Here is a 16725-nt window from a genome sequence, read left to right on the forward strand (position 1 = left end):
AATTTTGCCAAATGCTGACAGCAAAGTGGTGGACAAAAGTACATAGCATGAGACGATGGCGATTGGTACATACTAACGACGTTCATATTCTTGGGCTTTTCGATGCACGAGACTTGCTTGAAACAAAGGGGCTATGGATGGGATGATCTTAAGTAGGTTCGTTCTCCCGTTGGGTTCTTGGTCGTATAAGGATTACCTGGGATTATCAAGTAGGGTGTTATAGGATACGATTAAAAGCTTATATATATTCCTCACTTTCTTGTAGTACAGATACGGACGGGGTCTGTTTGGCTATGATCCAGGAGGACCGGAAAGGTGTATGCTGTTTCTTGTAGCACTCAATATATATGTGATGGGGCTCCAGGTGCTCTATACGTCTTGGTTCTCCCTCATCTTCCGGGTCGGACCATAGAGCCATTCACTGATATTATATTACAGTGTTTAGTTTAACTGTTTGTGCATTATCTACTTGAGTCATTCGTCACTTCATCTCTATCGATCTACAGACCGAGACTTCTCTCGCGCAAGACCATCATTATTCCAGACACGAACACGCGCTCGTGTCGTCTTGTCTCCACAAAAGCTTGCTTGTTGCATCGTTCCGAACATCATCGTCAGTCGAACGAACTCCAGACGCCTCCTGTATTGCTGTTGCTGCTGTTATTCCTCGTGGAACCATCATACGTCATAACCGGCTTGATGGCGAAAACGATGCATTTGGAATAATACATTCCGTAACATGTCCGTTTTTCCAATCAGGCATTAAACATCCAGTGGGATAAGCCTTATGCCAATGGCACTAGATGATTGTGCTCAGAGATCCTCCTCAAGGGCGCAGTTGGGGTGTATCACGTAGGTCACCTTCTGCGAGGCAGATGCCTCGCCATTGTCAGCATCCTCTGGCACGAGTCCATCGCCGCGAACGGCCATAAGGATGTTGTCCTATTGAGATCATATTAGCAATGCCGCACACATATTGGTCGAAAAAGGAGGGTTAGGGGTTTATTTACCTTGACCATCTTCTTCAACACCATCTTGGCCACGTGCAGCTCGGCGTTGTAGGCCTCTTCGTCGTCCAGATCGTCTTCCTTCTGTTCCAGGTACCACTGAAGAAGTTGCTTGGCATCCACGCCTTCGCCTGCGCCGGAATCCTCGCCTTCGCTGACGCGACTGACAATCATATTAACCATGCTCACATACTTCTCATGCGTGATGGCCGTCTTCTTCCTCTTCGCGGCTTGCTCTGCTGGGGTGGCCGCTGGGCCGTCACCATCGGCCATCTCGTCGTCCTCGTCTTGCTCAGCATTGGCGCCAGAGGCAGCGTCGGCAGCGGCAAGGAGGTCAGCCGCGTCCTCGGCGGCATCATCGTCCTCATCCATCTCGATGTCATCGTACTCGACAGTGATAATACTTTGCTGAAGGAGGCTGAACGCCTCGTCAACGAAGTCCGCGGTGATTTCCTCGACACAGTTTGCCTTCGCAATAGCTTCACTGAGTCGGATCATAGATTCCAGCTGTCTGACGGTGATACGATAGCTGTTCTTGCCGATGCCACCTTGGGAGTCGTCAGAACGCAGCTCTTTGTACCTGTTGACAAGTCTGGTTTTGGCTTCGTCGGTGAACTCGGGACGGAAGGTTCGAGCAAATCGAATATACCGTTGCAAGCATTCGGTGCTGAACTCAGGCTCAATTGCATTATCACGCAGTTGATGAATGCCGACAATGTGCTGGGCGAGATGCCTATCGACGCTCTCTTTGCACTCGTCCAACACCACAAAGAAGAGATCGAATCGACTCATGATGGGTGCGCTCATGTTGATGTTCTGGCGTAGTGTGGTCTTGCGGTCGTATCTTCCGGCAACCGGGTTTGCCGCAGCAAGGATCGATGTTCGCGCATTGAGAGTTGCTTGGATACCGGCCTTGGCAATTGAGATGGTCTGCTGTTCCATGGCTTCGTGGATGGCAACTTGGTCTGCGATGTCCATCTTGTCGAACTCATCAATCGCACAAATTCCATTGTCCGCAAGCATCAGGGCTCCCGCCTCGATCGTGAACTCGCCAGTCTCCTCGTCCTTCACTACCGCCGCCGTCAAACCGGCGGCAGAGGAGGCCTTGCCGGACGTGTAGACAGCACGCGGTGCAAAGGAGCAAACATATTTGAGGAACTGGGATTTGGAGGTTGACGGGTCTCCGACGATGCAGATATTGATGTCACCACGTAGTTGCATGCCCTCAGCTGTGGACTTGTGCACACCGGACATGAGTTGCAACAGCAGCCCCTTCTTGACAATCTCATGGCCGTAGACCATCGGCGCCAGACTCGCAACAAGTCTAGCGTAAATGTAGTCGCTATGCACCATGTGACGCAGCTCCTCAATCTCTGCGGGTGTCATAGAGTTGAGCACTGCCGTCTGCGCTTCTTCGGCAGTTTCGGCAGTATCTGCATTGCTTTGTGTGAGGGTGCTAATTATGTCATTTATTTGACGCGAGGACGTTGAACCAGGAGTCGATGTATCGGGGTTGACCATGCAGGCAAGGAAGGCTAAGCGGTACGTGAGATCACGCACACCGAGGGCCTTCAAACCCGAGACACCGCTCCCACCGGCGTCGTTACCACCAGCGTTTCTGTCGTCTCTCATGGCTACAGCCCTTTTACCGGGCTGTCCCAATTGGCTCACATCGGGCACCACAATAAGAGCACCAGTAAAGATGCACTTCTCACCAGCCTTAGCACGGTCGACCATCTCACCACGCAGGATCACATCCATGGTTCGGGGCATGCTTCCCGTGGGGATCTCAGAGCTGTTTTCTTGTATGCGAACCTTTTGCCAATCCACGAAGGTGCTGTGCCTGATATCGAGCTGCCATGCCATGCGGTTGTTGCATTGCATGTTGGGGCATTGAGTAGGCTCCGTGTAGCGGAACGTCTGCTCAACGTTGGGTACCACGGCTCTGCAAGCCTCACAGACGAAGGTGGCTACTGACAGCTCTGGACGCACTTCCGATGTACGGGTAACGGTACCCGAGATGGAGAGAAGCTGGCCCACATTCAGGGCGCGCAAACTACGCACTCGGGATACCAGTGGCAGGTTGTAGAAAGCAATGGCAAAGAGCTTGTCCGTCTGTTGGTTGGCAGTCTTCCCGCCTTGGCTAGACTCGGTTTGCGAGGCAGTGCCTGCGTGACTGGCACCGGAACTGGTGAGGTTGCTCGAGGTGGTGGGCTGGCGATGCTCGCGGAAATACTGGGGCTCGTACTTGGCGATCATGTTATGTAGAGCGTTGGTGAGGAAGGGGAGGAAACGGTAGTAGCTCTGGTTGACGGCATTGGCGAGCGCACCAGTCTGGTAGGAGGAGAGGTGGTCGTAGTTGACGTAGAAGGTCGATAGCTGGAACACACGCATGTTGTGAATTTGCGCAACATAGTACTTGTCCGTAGTAACGGCGCTGGAGGTGGGCTGGGCTGAAGATGTCGGGTCTTCGGTGAAGCTGCATTGTCGTTGCTGTCAGTCTTCTGGCGGCTATTCGTATACTCTTCTGGGGTTAATTGCTTACTCCTCGATAAAGTGCTCGAATGCTTCTTGGATGGCGAAGCCGACCCGATCCTCCACACGCGGGATGTCCTGTGTGGCGCCATTCCTCCTTGCGCGACCGGGAATCTGGTCGTCGGCGAAGCCTTCACCCTCGTCGTCGCTCGGGGCCGCGAGGCTCTCTGAAGGTGGCGCGCGTGGTCGTGCAGACGAGCTGCGGGCTTGTCTGCCCCTGGAACCACCAGCCGACGCCCGCGAAGGGGCATCCGACATCATAAAGCCGGCATCACTCGAAGTCGCCATTGCGATTAGCAGTCAACCAACTATGCGACGGGCTTCGTGTTGGCCGTTGTGTTGGGGGTATAGTGTATAGTGTGATTGTGTACGTAAGTGACGGGATTTGTTTATCGCATCAAGACAGACATCTACATGCACGCTGGCTGGTGAACAATTTCTCCAATCGGGGAAAGAGGGGCCAAAACGCGTCGATTGGGAAGGGGCCGCGTTTGAGACGCGACTTTAATTGATTGCATGAGACGCCAAACCGATTCGGGACAGCGCTCTCTTGCTCTGTTCGTTGCCCGACGTGTACAAGCATAGCGCCTCTTTAGCAGCACCTTGGGCAACAAGACTCTGGACAACCCAGCCTTTAGCGGCCGGTATGTACCTTAGTTACTTAGTGATTACACTGGTAACGTTTATTTTAGAAGGTACTCGAATTTTTAGAAATATATATCAGTATTCCATTATGATTATTATACTATACCAGTGTTGGTAGAGTGTATCCAGCTAGCTTTTGCAGTCACTGTAAATCTGTAAGTGGTCAGTCTGGTCTGGGTGTCTCAATGTTAGGCCTCAGGCGTCTCCATCTCTAGCCACTAGGTAATCGCATGTACTGTACGATTTGCCACCGTTAGGCTCGGGTCTTCAAATGCCTGCAAGCCGTTTTCTCAGTCTGGCGGTGACGGTCTAAAATGTTACAATGGCAGTTGAGTTGTTCGTACTTCTTATTCGCGCCATGCGAGCACTTTGTCCCAGCTTTCAACACCGCCTCCTTCATACATCATACAACAGTAGTAAAAACTCTAGGTTCAGATAACTATTGGAGTTCCGCTGTCAACTTTATGGAAGTGCCGAGCGCTGAATCGTGAAAGCTGCACAACGACGGAAGGCCTGGCAATATTACGTACATGATCTTTTCTTTGGACGGTTTTTCTTCTTTTAAAAATGGGATGAAAGGACCCTGAAGTTTGAGCAGAACCCTGAATGCCTTATGCAGCACAGGACCACAGGTGACACGGTGAGCAGCGATTCAGGCGAGCGACATAGCAGTCATGGCTCAAACACTGCAAGGTATCATGTCGGTCTGAATTTGTGGTGTCAAGTGTGTGTGTACAGCTGGGCAGCATGTACGGCCAGCGTGTACAGCTGATCCGTTTTGTACGATGCCCCCTCTCTTTTCCCCAATTGCTCGACGGCCACTCGCCGTGTCGTCACTCGCCCCCTCCGCTTTCAACCGCCCAGAACCGCCCAAATCTGCGTGTTAGCTGGCACCGCTGGAACGAGCAACACCAATCGAATTGCTGCAAGCTGCCAACCGTTCGCATTTAGCTCTTGTGTTGCGGTCAGATGCCCCTCCCCGTCGGGTTTTTCGCCTGGCACCGTTTCAAGCCATAACATGTCGGGCCTGATCTCGCATATCTGGAGCTCCCGGATGATGCACATGTCTAGTTCTTCCATGTCGCGCCTCGCCTTTGGTGGGAACGGAGTCACGTCTTCGACTCTTCGTCCTGTATGTTGCAGATAAAATCACTACTCGGGGAACAAACCCCGTTTCGCTGCTTTATCTGTCCAACCGGACTTGCAATTCCTTTTAAACCACTCGTCTCGTTTGCTTCGTCAAGTGTCGAGTGTCTTATCCCTACCCGCTGCAAGCAACCGGCTGGTTCCGCCAACGGTTCTGCAGATCAAGCCTTCTTGGTTGCTTTTGATCCCCCAACCTTATTCAGTCGCGCAGCATAGTGGCACCCGTACACAATGGTTTCAGACGGACGTGGCACGGGGGACCTTGATGCGCAGCATCGTGGTACGCTCACCTCCTTCTTCCAGTCACGGCGACTCAGCTTGTGGCCGCGCCGGCTTTCGGACGGCGAACGTCGCCAGCGTTCCCCCAACTTCCTCGATTCTGGAGATGAACAGTCTGACGACTCCATACCAGCCTATGAAGAAGAAGGCGACGTTAGATCAGACAGCGACACCCAGTATTCAGATGCTCAGTCGACTTTCGAATTCTCCCTGCTGGACAACGGTGTCGACATCCCCGGCACAGCAGCTTCGTTGAACTACCTTGGAGAGACGCAAACAGGGGAGCCAACCCTCGGCAACCCCAAGAAGCTCGATCTCCCTATAGCAGGGCTTGGCGACCTTGGTGAGCTGGTCGTTATCAGGAAAGCAGACGACGATTCAGACGAGGAAAACGAGGCCCGGCTCCCGTCTTTTCAGAGCAGGCCTGCATTTCACTCGCTCCAGTCCGGATCATCCAAAGGCAAGGCTGTCGAAAGCCAGTCAGCCTGGAGTGCTGCAACACATCCTTGGGCCACGCTCGGTGATTACACAGAGCCTGTCGACGAGAAACAGGCTCTCCGGGATGAGATTTCTCGCTTGCGTGCCGAACTAGACGCGTTGAGAAACCAGTCTTCCGATCAACTTAACCGCTCTCGTAGCCTGACAGAACCGAGCTCGCACAGGCAACAGTCACGCAGCGCTACCAGCAGCAGGGGCAGCAGGAGGCCCAGATCCAAGCTTAAAGCCATGGCGGACGATGCGGCACCCTCGCCGACGACTCTACGAGAGTTGATCATGAGGCAGCTGTTATCTCCGCAGATTGTCTCCAATGCCATGGCCAACCCACATACAGACAGGCAGCAGGCGCGAGTCACTCTTGACAGTCCATTGACAGCACCGCAGATTCAAGAGTTCACTCGCCTTATGAACGGAATGCAGTTATCGGGGCGAAATTTCAAACAACCTATTGCCCTCTGTGCTGTCTGTCATCTTCCCAAATTCAAAGGGTCCCAGAAGTCGAATCGCAGTGCATATCTGTCCGAGGTGCTCACTCAGCTTCCGGGTGTCACCGCCTCTGCCTTTGAGGATTTCGATCCCATCTGGGGGGTTTCCACTTGTTGTAGGAGATATGTCTGCAAGACTTGTCTGACAACTGCCATCATCGCCGGCATCGGCTCTCAGTACTGGTTCGAATTGGACAAGACAAGTTGGATTAAGTGTCCTGTGCCGGTATGCGGGAAGAGTCTACCTCTGGATCGCAATCTTGACGTCCTCGGTATTCTCGAGGCGCTTGGTGTTCCAGATGCAATCAGCCACGTACGGCGGTTTGAACGCGCAAACCAACTACGAACGGCCCTCCAGGCTCTGACCCCTGTGCCTGAAAGGAACCAGCTGCGCCGGGGCAAAGCCTTACATGACCGACTTATTAGATATGGGCGCATGTCATCCCCCTTGGATGGAGCAACGCCGCGACCCGTGGGGCAAATCGAGCTCGAGCTGCTACCAATCGACACAGCAGATGGAAAGGGTGCGATCAAAATCCCCATCTTCAAACATTTACTGCCGCGGCAAGTATCGCGTACGTGCGTCGTGTGTGATGAGGAGTACCCGGAATTTCATAGAGGCGACGAACAAAGGTGGAAAAGAGTTACCAAAGGGTATGGCGGCGAATGGACTTGGCGTATCCTGTCGTTCCCGACCAAGGAGATCCTCTCAGTGTGCGATCACGATCACGACATATGTCGCGAGTGCCTCTCCACCTTCATATCAACGCAAATCCAGTCCCGTGGGCACGGCGTCGTGGACAACATCATCTGCGCCACGCCGGACTGCCACCACCGGTACACCCACGAGGAGATCCGGTGCCTCACAACGCCCGACGTCTTCGACACCTACGACCGCTATGCCACCATCAACTCCGTGCGCGACCTGCCCAACTTCCGCGGCTGCCTCCGCGACGGATGCGCTGGCGGCGGTCTGTACGACGGGCCCGACGCGGCGGCCGAGGCGCCGCCCGAGCTGCTGCTGCCCTCCAAGGACCCCAACAACATCATGTGCATCGAGTGCGGCTTGCAAATGTGCTTCACGTGCCAGACGCCCTGGCACAAGGGCCTCCGCTGCGTCGAGGCAGCCGCCCAGCGCGAGCACGGCGACCCCCACTACGGCCGCACGCGCGACTGGCTCGCGCAGAACACCAAGGCGTGTCCCGGTCAGGGCTGTGGCGTCCAGGTCGCCAAGGGTGAGGGTTGCTTCCATATGACCTGCTCGCGCTGCCGCTTCGAATTCTGCTGGGAGTGTCTGGCCGATTGGAGCGGCATCCTGGTCCGCGTCCCGGCCGAGGACGGCCAGGGCAACGAGATGCTGTTCCGGCCCGAAGGTCACCGCGAGGGCTGCTACTTCCGCGGCGAGGGGGCCCTGCTGCCGACGCAGATCATGGGCAACACACTGGAGAGGGGCTCCGGCGACTGCAAAGAGCCGCGGCAGATGAAGAGGCTGCTGCAAATTGAGAGTCCTTCAAATTGACGAGTTTCGACTGCTTCTTCGCGCATTTGCAGGTAACGCATTGGGATACATGTTAGAGTGCGTCTAGAATGATATGACCACCATCAATGCTATAAATATATACAATACTTCAGCATCTTCATCCCCCAACGGCCACTTCGGTACGCTCAGTGAATAAAATATCTATATCTGTATGTGCACCCTTACCTGCGACCTGTCCAGGTTTGCGGATCAAGATATCCGCAGCGTAGATCCGGTTGTCTCTGCATATTCGAAGATACGTCGACATGTTGCCACTTGTAATTCGACATGACAGTCGACTTAACTTAGTTATCTGGCCGGACTTTTGGCTACGAACGGGCGTGCATGTTTCGACGTTCGAAGTGATTTCAAGGAAGCGAGAAAACGGAGGAAATAACTTTACCAGATGGCCTATTGCGTTCAGTACCACCAGAATCGTTACACCTGCTCTGTGTTCAATATGCAAGCATTTTAAGGGACGCCCCTTTCTTGCCAGCGAGTGATGCAGGGCCAAAGTGTCCACCCGGCCGCGCGTCCAGTTGAGGCGAAGTATGCCCCTAAGAATAGAAGTGGTCAGTGGGTGACCCAAACACAACATGGCAGTTAGCTTTGGTTACATTGCATCGGGAATAGCCCAGCCATTCTATTTTACCAGAGGAACTGGGCGGGATAAACAAGTTTCGACCATCTTATAGAATGACTGGGGCTTGTACGCCCTGGTGTGACGACCTCGGTGTTCTTGTTATACAAGTAAGCGCTTTGCCAAGGGTCTCCAGATCGCCTGCAGAGTTCGGTAGAGTAGGCATGAAGTGCCACACGAGGCCAACATGCAGTATCAGCCAGAACCGTGATACTGCGGCCCGGACGCGTTCTACCCTTGGCACCCGGAGTTCCCAGCATATTCTAGGGGCAGAACATTATAGTAGGGGTCTAATATTATAGAAGATCCTTTAGTGTTATTGGCTCTAGATAACTACCGGGGTTTGTAGACTTGCACTGATTAGCACAATCTACATACTGGCTGGATGGATGGATAAATGGATGGTAGCACTACTAAGGATCTATGGAATAGTTGCAGATAGAATCTCAAGCAAGCGGGTGACAGGACTCCAGCGTTGGCTATCTTTTATAAAACTCATACTCGTGCTTTCACGTTTGCTTTGCCCATCCCTTTACAATTCAAATTTCTTAAAAGGTTGATCGTCCGATATTATTCCATTCTTTCGGATGTGGTCGACCGACGGAAGACCACTAAGAAGCAAACAAGCACCTCTAGAAGCTCACCAGAAGGGCTATATTATGCGCTAGGGGTGCGAACATGATGATCCGTAGGCGGGTATCCACGGGACTGCCTGGACTCTCATCGACATAACATGTTTATGCTAGTATCACCATAATCACAACATAGGTTCCGGGGTACTGCCATCGGTCAACGTCCGCATCATCCGTTCGTATTGGACAAAACTTAATATACTCTTGTGTTATTGTCAAGTATCGGATAATGTTCCGTGATGAAAACGGTGGTATGCGGAAACCAACCTGAGCATGCCACATTATTGGGTCACTCATAGGAGCTTAATTGTCGATCAATAACCATCAGAGGACGATAGCCATAGAACACCCAACAGGTAGTATATAAGCAACTAGTGCGAGTGCAAAAGCTAGATTCAGTTATATAAATCGTACACACGAAGCCCCTGAATTGAACCAGTCGATAAATATACTTTCCTGTAAATCGATGGGCTCCAGTGACGTTTGTGAAGCACTGGCCCTTCAGCGCCAGCCTGAGGCCTATTTTGCCAATGACTGGAGCGGGCTTTCGTCCTCGCAGCTACAGCTCAAGTGCTAAAATAGGCTGAACCAGAAGGCTTGCAGTCTGAGCTACCTCCCGAACCCCTTGAACCGCATCAAGTCCCGATATAGGAGTCTTGACTGACAACCCACGAGGGAATCGAAAGGCTTCTCCTGCTTGTGAATCAGCTACCAAGAAGAGCGGCTCTCCTGCTGAATCTGCATGAAAGGCTGGGCAGATCACGACAAGAGAAGGGCAGAGTTGCGTATATGGCTAATACACACAAGGAGAAGCCTGCGCATGTTCAATGCTTGGCGAGTCACTCCCGGCCCCTTCGCGTTCGCTTGACACCCTCCGGTGCTTGTCGCCTTCAATGGAGGATGCAAGTGACAGGAATATGTTCTATTTGGGTATGTAAGAAAACCGCAGAGCCATCAAACTTGACTCATCGGGTTCTTGAATACGTATGAACCCGCTCCATGGTTACGATACTTACGTGATTACTCTTCTTCTCAGCGACTCAGCAGATATCCCCACCGTGTCACAACAATGCTTCTCGATCAACAAGGGAATAACAAGTATAATGTTCTAACTCAACATGCTGGAACCGGTAGTCCTGGAGGTGTCCATCAGCTGTCCGACCGAGCAGTCGCTCCTTCGCCAGTACCCGCCCGCCCTCGAAGAGACCAAGTGCAGGTCATCGATGCGGCTGACCCGCCTGGTGCACGACGGCCTGCAGCGCTCGGCCGGCGTGGTGTCCGACTCGACCCTCATCGGGATGATGGCGCTCAACTGGCGCCCCGCGCACTGCTACTCGCTCGCGGGGCCGCCGCGGGGCCTCTTCCGCGACGATGGCATCGATCGTCTGCGCGTGCACGAGAGCCTGGCCCACTGTGAGTTCGCAGAGGAAAGCTGGGCGGCGTTATTGAACTGCCTGGATATGCGCGGCGGCATCGAGCACATCGATATTACGGGTCGGAGGCATTCACACTGGCAGACAATGTCAACGCGGCCGTCACCGGGTAAGGCCCCCACGGCATGTATTTCCGTGACCTCAACTCGAGTTTTCACCGACTCGAGGAATACGAGGCTAACAGACGCATATTTAACTTACGGGTCGGTCTCTGCGAAGCATTCAAGCAAGTCTTCCAAGCCTGGGTGCCGCATGTACGACCGTCCCTGACTGAGGCTGATGCTGTCGTCGTGGATAACAGCTTAAAGGATCTGATCCTAAATATTAGCGTGTGTTGCCAGGAGATCAAGGCATACGTCATCCGGGTTAAGCAGCTGGGCGACACGGGCTTGACGGGTATGGTAGTTCCGTACCAGAACATTGCGCAGCACCGGCTGATGAGCCTACGGCGGGAAGGGAGGCAGTAGAGACAGCGCCGAGGACATCTGCCGAGCAGCCGCGCTCGTCTTCACGATGGGCGTGACGTTCCCGTTACCGCGCGGCGAACCCCTTGCCAAGGCCGCAGCCGACCTTGCATGCTTCATGAGCAGCAGCAGCAGCAGCAGCAACACGATCCAGAACAGCCGTTTTCTCTTCTGGGCCGCAATGCTGGGCGCGGTCGCAGCAGGGCGGGAGAGGCGGCGGCCGCCGCTATCGATGAAGGAACCGAGGGCGCGGAGCTGTACAGACCTTCCCCGACCAGACCAGGCGGATCCGCGCTGAGCGCGGCCTGACGACGTGGGACGCGGCCAAAGCAATGTTGAAGAGATTTCTCTGGCTGGATAGTGCATGCGACGAGGCCGCGTGGAAGGCTTGGCACAGTCAATGCGGCCAGTCGAGCCGCAGCCAGCAAGTGATTGGGGTATTTGCTGGCTAGTGTTGTGGGCATGGTATGGTGGAAGATCAGGTTGCTCGACCATGCAAGATGGGGCGGGGTGCCTGCGCTGAAGGGTTGGAGTATGCGGACCGTGAGTGGAAAGTAGGTTCGGCACTTGGAGCGTAGGTTTAGGTGACAAATACCAAATTAGCAACCTTCACTGCGTCGCCAGCTGTGACCACCCCGGAAATGTTTCATGAAAAGTCTATTGATGCTAGGTCATTCTCGGCTCGAGGATTCCTCTGTCCAACCGGCCTATTCGATGTCTGCGACGGTTCCTTCGTTCTACTTTCAAGGCGCTGCTAACAAATGGGACTTGTTTTGCTCCTTCAGCGTTTCCTGGACGATCCTTAGGACCTCGTGGTGGACGTTCTTCGGGGCGGCTACGAAACCACAGTTGGCGGACATGATCCTCCCGACAGTAAGGTCAATGTCCTTGCCATCGATATCTGTGATCTTCCCGCCCACTTCCTCGAAGAGGAGCATGGCGCCGGCGTGGTCCCATAGTTTACCGTGACGTTCCCGATTCTTGTATACCCATACGGTTACGTTGGCAACTCCCAGACCGAGTGTCACCCAGCGCGGGACCCAGCCTAAGAGATCGCTGCCCGGAAATGGAATGCTCATCTTCTCCATGATGGCTTCGTGGGCATCATCGACACCGGAAGCTAACGTCTTAAAGCAAGTCACGCCGCGAAGTCCTGCCAGGGAGGCTGTGTCGGGTTGAGGTTGGATTCGGTGGCCCTCGACCTCCTCCGGAGATCCAAAGAGTGGGCGTACGAAGGTGCCGTGGCCTCTCACGGCCGAGATGAGCGATCCTCGTCCGGTGGGGTCGACAGTATCGTTGGAAAGGTGGCCTTGCGGGCTGGCGGGCAGAGTCGGGCATCCCACGGCGCTCAATACCTGCTTACCGCCCTCCAGGAGCGCAACATTGATGGCGTAAGCTTGTCCCAGGACGAAGGTTTTGGTCCCATCGATGGGATCAAAGACCCAAACACGACCAGATAGTGGTCCGCCAGGAACGCCTGAACCGCACCAGTCGATCATTTCGCATGCCTGGTCCGGGCTCTCGGGGATTTTACAGCGGCCCTCAGCAACGTCATCGTTGAGCCGTCGCAGTAGGGCCCATACCCGCTCTAACAGGACTGGGTTGCTGCGCAGATCGGCCGATGTCTCCTCGCCCACGAACCGGTCGCCAGGGAAGGCGGCGTGGATGGTGGCCGTCAGCAGGGCCTGGATGGCAAAGTCGGCGACGGTGACGGGGCTCAAATCATCCTTCTCGATAACGCCTTTATCTTCTGCAGAAATGACGGCTTGGCTGAGCTTTGCGGCCTGCCGAATCACTGCAATTGCAGTCTGCAACTCGTTAGCGTAGGGGCTGTCCATTTGGTTTGACAAGGATGTGTGTGACGGGAGGGGTAGAGGGAGGTCAGGTGGGATTGAAATTAAACTATCATATGGATTTTTCTCTCTTTGGTTTGAGCAGCCCAGGCCCCCTTGCAAATTGACAGTTTGCCCTCGTCCGTTGTATTGCACGACAGGAAATTGGGGGTTGCAACAAACCATTGGAAAGCCAAGCCAGCGTTGGCAGGAAGTTCATGCCTGCTCACTGGGCTGCTAAGTTGCTAGGTTAGCGCCAGGATGGAGTGCCAGTTGGCAGCCTACCGTTGCGGCTGCTTCATCCGGGCTGGCCATAGTCTGGCCTCAGCTGCCCGCGTGGAGTGCACAGACGAGTGTAGCTGGAGTAGAGCGGGCCTGGCACCTGCCAGCCAGCCAGCCTGGGCGCGGCCTTCCTTCCGTTCCCACGATACGAGAGAAATCATGTTTTCTGCTGTCACTTGGTAAGTCAACGTCGCATTTGCTAATTGTGTCGCCCCGCCCGAGTTCCCAATATGTGCAAGGTAGACGGCTATCACCCGACTCGCCATGACTCGTCACACAGGCCATCGCACGCTATGCATGCCTTATTAAGCAAGGGACCGCATTTCCCAGCTCTGCCTCTGCTTTTGCGGCTTGCCTAGCTTGCTTGTCCCGTCCGGACTTGCGAGGTTCTCGTGCGAAGCGAAGTGTGCCACCGGCTTCGAGAAGTGATACATCACCAAACAGCTCATATCGGCGTGGTGTGAAGACACAGGGGATTGGCACAAACAAACGGCCTCGCCGCCTCGCTTATGTACTTGGCGCCCGGCACTGACGTTATCCTGTCGCATTTAGAGGCATGATCGGAGGAAGGATGACAGAAGGACGAGGAAGAGCGAAAGAACCAAGCACACGTGGGGGAGGGTAGCTGTACTGGCCGAATGCCTTCGTTGCGAGTCATCTTCCTTCCCATTGGCAACCAGACAGCGGTGCAGCCCGCGGCCAACAGCCGGCGGCTTTCTGGCCCACACATCACCTCTTATCCCACCCAGACGGAACATTGCGAGGCTCTTTGAAGTGACAGGATGGGGCCGCTTGGGCTGTGCATTTCGCTGTCATCTCTGGAACAAAGCGGAACGCATGGCAAGAATGTTCGGAAGAATCAAGTTCTTTCCCTGATCGTGCATCTTGCCAGTGGGAAACCGTGGTACGCGGCGCGGTTAGCGCTCCTTCGCGATGATCTATTACCGTGTATGCCCAGAAGGCCGTTGGGAAGCCCCAGTGCCGAAGAAGTTGGGGGGGCACAGAAACACGCGTGCACTCTCATCCGCGTGGGTACCAACCGCTAAATTGAGCGCAACCCCAGTCTCATGCAGGCACTGACAGGGCTTCACACGGCGTTAGTCGCCCCCCCCTTTGCCAACCATACCACCACCAGGGGAGGGGCCTGGCCTAGTAAGGGGATGCATATTTGTACGTAGATTTGCAGGATCATGTTTCAGCGGCTGGGCCGTATCTGATAAGTGCAGCGACTAGAAAGTCGACTATCCTCCAGATCTTTCCCCAGATGTGCCATGGATGTTGCTTTTCTTTGATCGCTTTCTTTCTGCTGCATTGGACTCTGCCCTACACACTCGCTTACAACAACTCGGGCGAAAGCAATGGGTCGGACTGGACAACGCCAGAGCAAGACCGTTTGATTGAGTAATAGGAGTCTCTGACTGAATACGGGGACGGACCCGGCGGGCCAAGCCCAACACAGCCAGTTTCGCCGCACATCCATCCGAGACGGGGGCCATGGCTTCGGCCGAGAACGAGTTCATCTACTCCGACATCAACTTTGACGAGCCCCAACCAGCCGTCAACCGGCCCGAGGTCATCATTGGAATCGTCACGACGTTTATGGTAGGCATTGCCGCTCCAGCATCTCTTCACATCCGGAATGATGTCCTGACCCGGTCGAACTGCAGATTCTCGCATGGGCATGCTGCATCTTTCGCTTGTACATTCGATTATGGATCGTCCGCGCTGCAGGTCTAGATGACCTCTTCGTCTTTCTTAATATGGTAGGTTCTCCTCGACTACCAACAACGGAAGAACGGAGGGATCTAACATGATGATACGAAGGTTACAATAACAGCAGGGTGCATCACAACTTGCGTTGGTATGTTGAATGCTTTGGTCCATTATCGGGATATCCTTGTTGACACCCAATTAGCTATCAAATTCGGTCTTGGGCAGCACATTCTGCAGGTGGAAGCGTGGCAAGTAGAAGGCTTCCAGAAGGTGAGTTTTGCTGGCGATTCCGGTCTACCTTCTTTGCTGACCCCCACAAGTCCTTCTACATCATGTTTGCGACCTATGCTTGCTCTGCAACATTCATCAAGCTTGCGCTGCTCTTTCAATACCGCCGTGTCTTTCCTCACGGGACAATGATGCACAAGGTCGTCATTGGTCTGATTGTGTTCACCTCACTCTGGGGACTAGTGTATGGGGTCATGTCCTGGGTCCCTTGCGTTCCAGTTAGCGATTACTGGATGACAGATGCCCCGGACAAGCACTGCTACGGATTCGGGGCGCACCACCCGAAAGCCTTCCTTGCTACGTTTGAGAGCCACACAGCTATCAACATGCTGTTGGATATCACTCTATTGATCATACCGGGTTTTCTTTTGTGGAGAGAAGGAGGGACCCGGGCAGGCCAACTACGGTTGCTGGCCTTGTTGACGATGGGCATGTGGTAAGCTGACTCTGGCCCGTCCTAGCCTTTTTATGGTATCAGCAGCTAACTCAGATTGAAGTGTCATTGCGCTGGCTGCCTGGCGCCTGCAGACGATCATTGAACACCAAGCCGCCACGTGGCCAACGCGCGACCCGACATGGTACGGACCGATCAGCATCATCCTGTCAGCCCTCGAAGTCCTAGCAGCCAGTATCTGCGCCAGCATCCCCATATTCTGGCCCCTCGTCTCGGAAGGCTGGGGGAAGATCTTTGTCACGCAGGAGGTCAAGGTCACGCGCGAAACCCGCTACTTTGACGACGACGACGAAGATGCTTTAACGAACAACGCCCACAGCAGAAACGGGAGCACTGTCTCGACAGCCAGCAAATCAGCAAACAGCAAAGACAAGAGTTCGCACTACCGCGATACATACATCCTGCGGCAGGTAGATCCGCTCCATGGGCTGGAAGATAGGGGGTGCACGTCACGGCGGCACCTAGTCCCGAAGAGCAGCGGGGAAAATGGACGAAGTTATGAGAGCTGCCTTTACTACCATCGTATTTAGAGTGTAATTCAGTATATAATTAGTAGTGACGGTAGTACGTATGATGAATGTATATCACCACCACCATCCTATCATTGTTGTTCTATACGCAGTGACGAATCGATTCTTGCGTTCTTTCATGGGTTTCGCTGCCAAGGATGAGTCTCAGGGACACGGTTGTTGTGGGTTTTTCTCGGCTCCGTAGATGCTGCGGCTGCAGGCAAAGCGAGCCTCCACTCCAGCAAGTAACTCCACGTTGAACATCCACCTCACTTCTGAGCAGGACTGCTAAAAACAAGGTTGGCTTAAGATACTTACTACAGCACATCGTCGAGATTTGTAGATCACAATTAACGTGTGTAGG

The 16725-nt window shown here is 54.0% G+C and overlaps 5 protein-coding genes across 5 annotated transcripts; 3 read left to right on the forward strand and 2 right to left on the reverse strand.

Annotated features, from left to right (window-relative positions):
• Positions 1-813: 813 nt before the first annotated feature.
• Positions 814-3830, reverse strand: PG997_007899 (DNA replication licensing factor mcm6; the record flags this gene model as incomplete). Its single annotated transcript, XM_066812214.1, has 3 exons — positions 814-942; positions 1011-3486; positions 3553-3830. The coding sequence occupies 3 exons, from the start codon at positions 3828-3830 to the stop codon at positions 814-816; spliced, it is 2883 nt and encodes a 960-aa protein (XP_066667556.1).
• A 1734-nt stretch (positions 3831-5564) lies between these two features.
• Positions 5565-8114, forward strand: PG997_007900 (uncharacterized protein; the record flags this gene model as incomplete). Its single annotated transcript, XM_066812215.1, has 1 exon — positions 5565-8114. One exon carries the CDS (start codon positions 5565-5567, stop codon positions 8112-8114), a length of 2550 nt encoding a protein of 849 aa, XP_066667557.1.
• Positions 8115-10455: 2341 nt separating this feature from the next.
• PG997_007901 (uncharacterized protein) lies at positions 10456-11592 on the forward strand (the record flags this gene model as incomplete). Its single annotated transcript, XM_066812216.1, has 3 exons — positions 10456-10799; positions 11004-11215; positions 11378-11592. 3 exons carry the CDS (start codon positions 10456-10458, stop codon positions 11590-11592), a joined length of 771 nt encoding a protein of 256 aa, XP_066667558.1.
• A 434-nt stretch (positions 11593-12026) lies between these two features.
• PG997_007902 (3'-5'-bisphosphate nucleotidase) lies at positions 12027-13121 on the reverse strand (the record flags this gene model as incomplete). The annotated part of the gene is made up of 1 exon (XM_066812217.1): positions 12027-13121. The coding sequence occupies one exon, from the start codon at positions 13119-13121 to the stop codon at positions 12027-12029; it is 1095 nt and encodes a 364-aa protein (XP_066667559.1).
• Positions 13122-14891: 1770 nt separating this feature from the next.
• Positions 14892-16382, forward strand: PG997_007903 (uncharacterized protein; the record flags this gene model as incomplete). The annotated part of the gene is made up of 6 exons (XM_066812218.1): positions 14892-14999; positions 15065-15160; positions 15222-15258; positions 15313-15380; positions 15431-15834; positions 15896-16382. The coding sequence occupies 6 exons, from the start codon at positions 14892-14894 to the stop codon at positions 16380-16382; spliced, it is 1200 nt and encodes a 399-aa protein (XP_066667560.1).
• Between the last annotated feature and the right edge of the window lie 343 nt (positions 16383-16725).

Source organism: Apiospora hydei (genome assembly GCF_038363865.1).
Source record: "Apiospora hydei strain CBS 114990 chromosome Unknown utg000006l_segment0_segment0, whole genome shotgun sequence".
Taxonomy (NCBI): domain Eukaryota; kingdom Fungi; phylum Ascomycota; class Sordariomycetes; order Amphisphaeriales; family Apiosporaceae; genus Apiospora; species Apiospora hydei.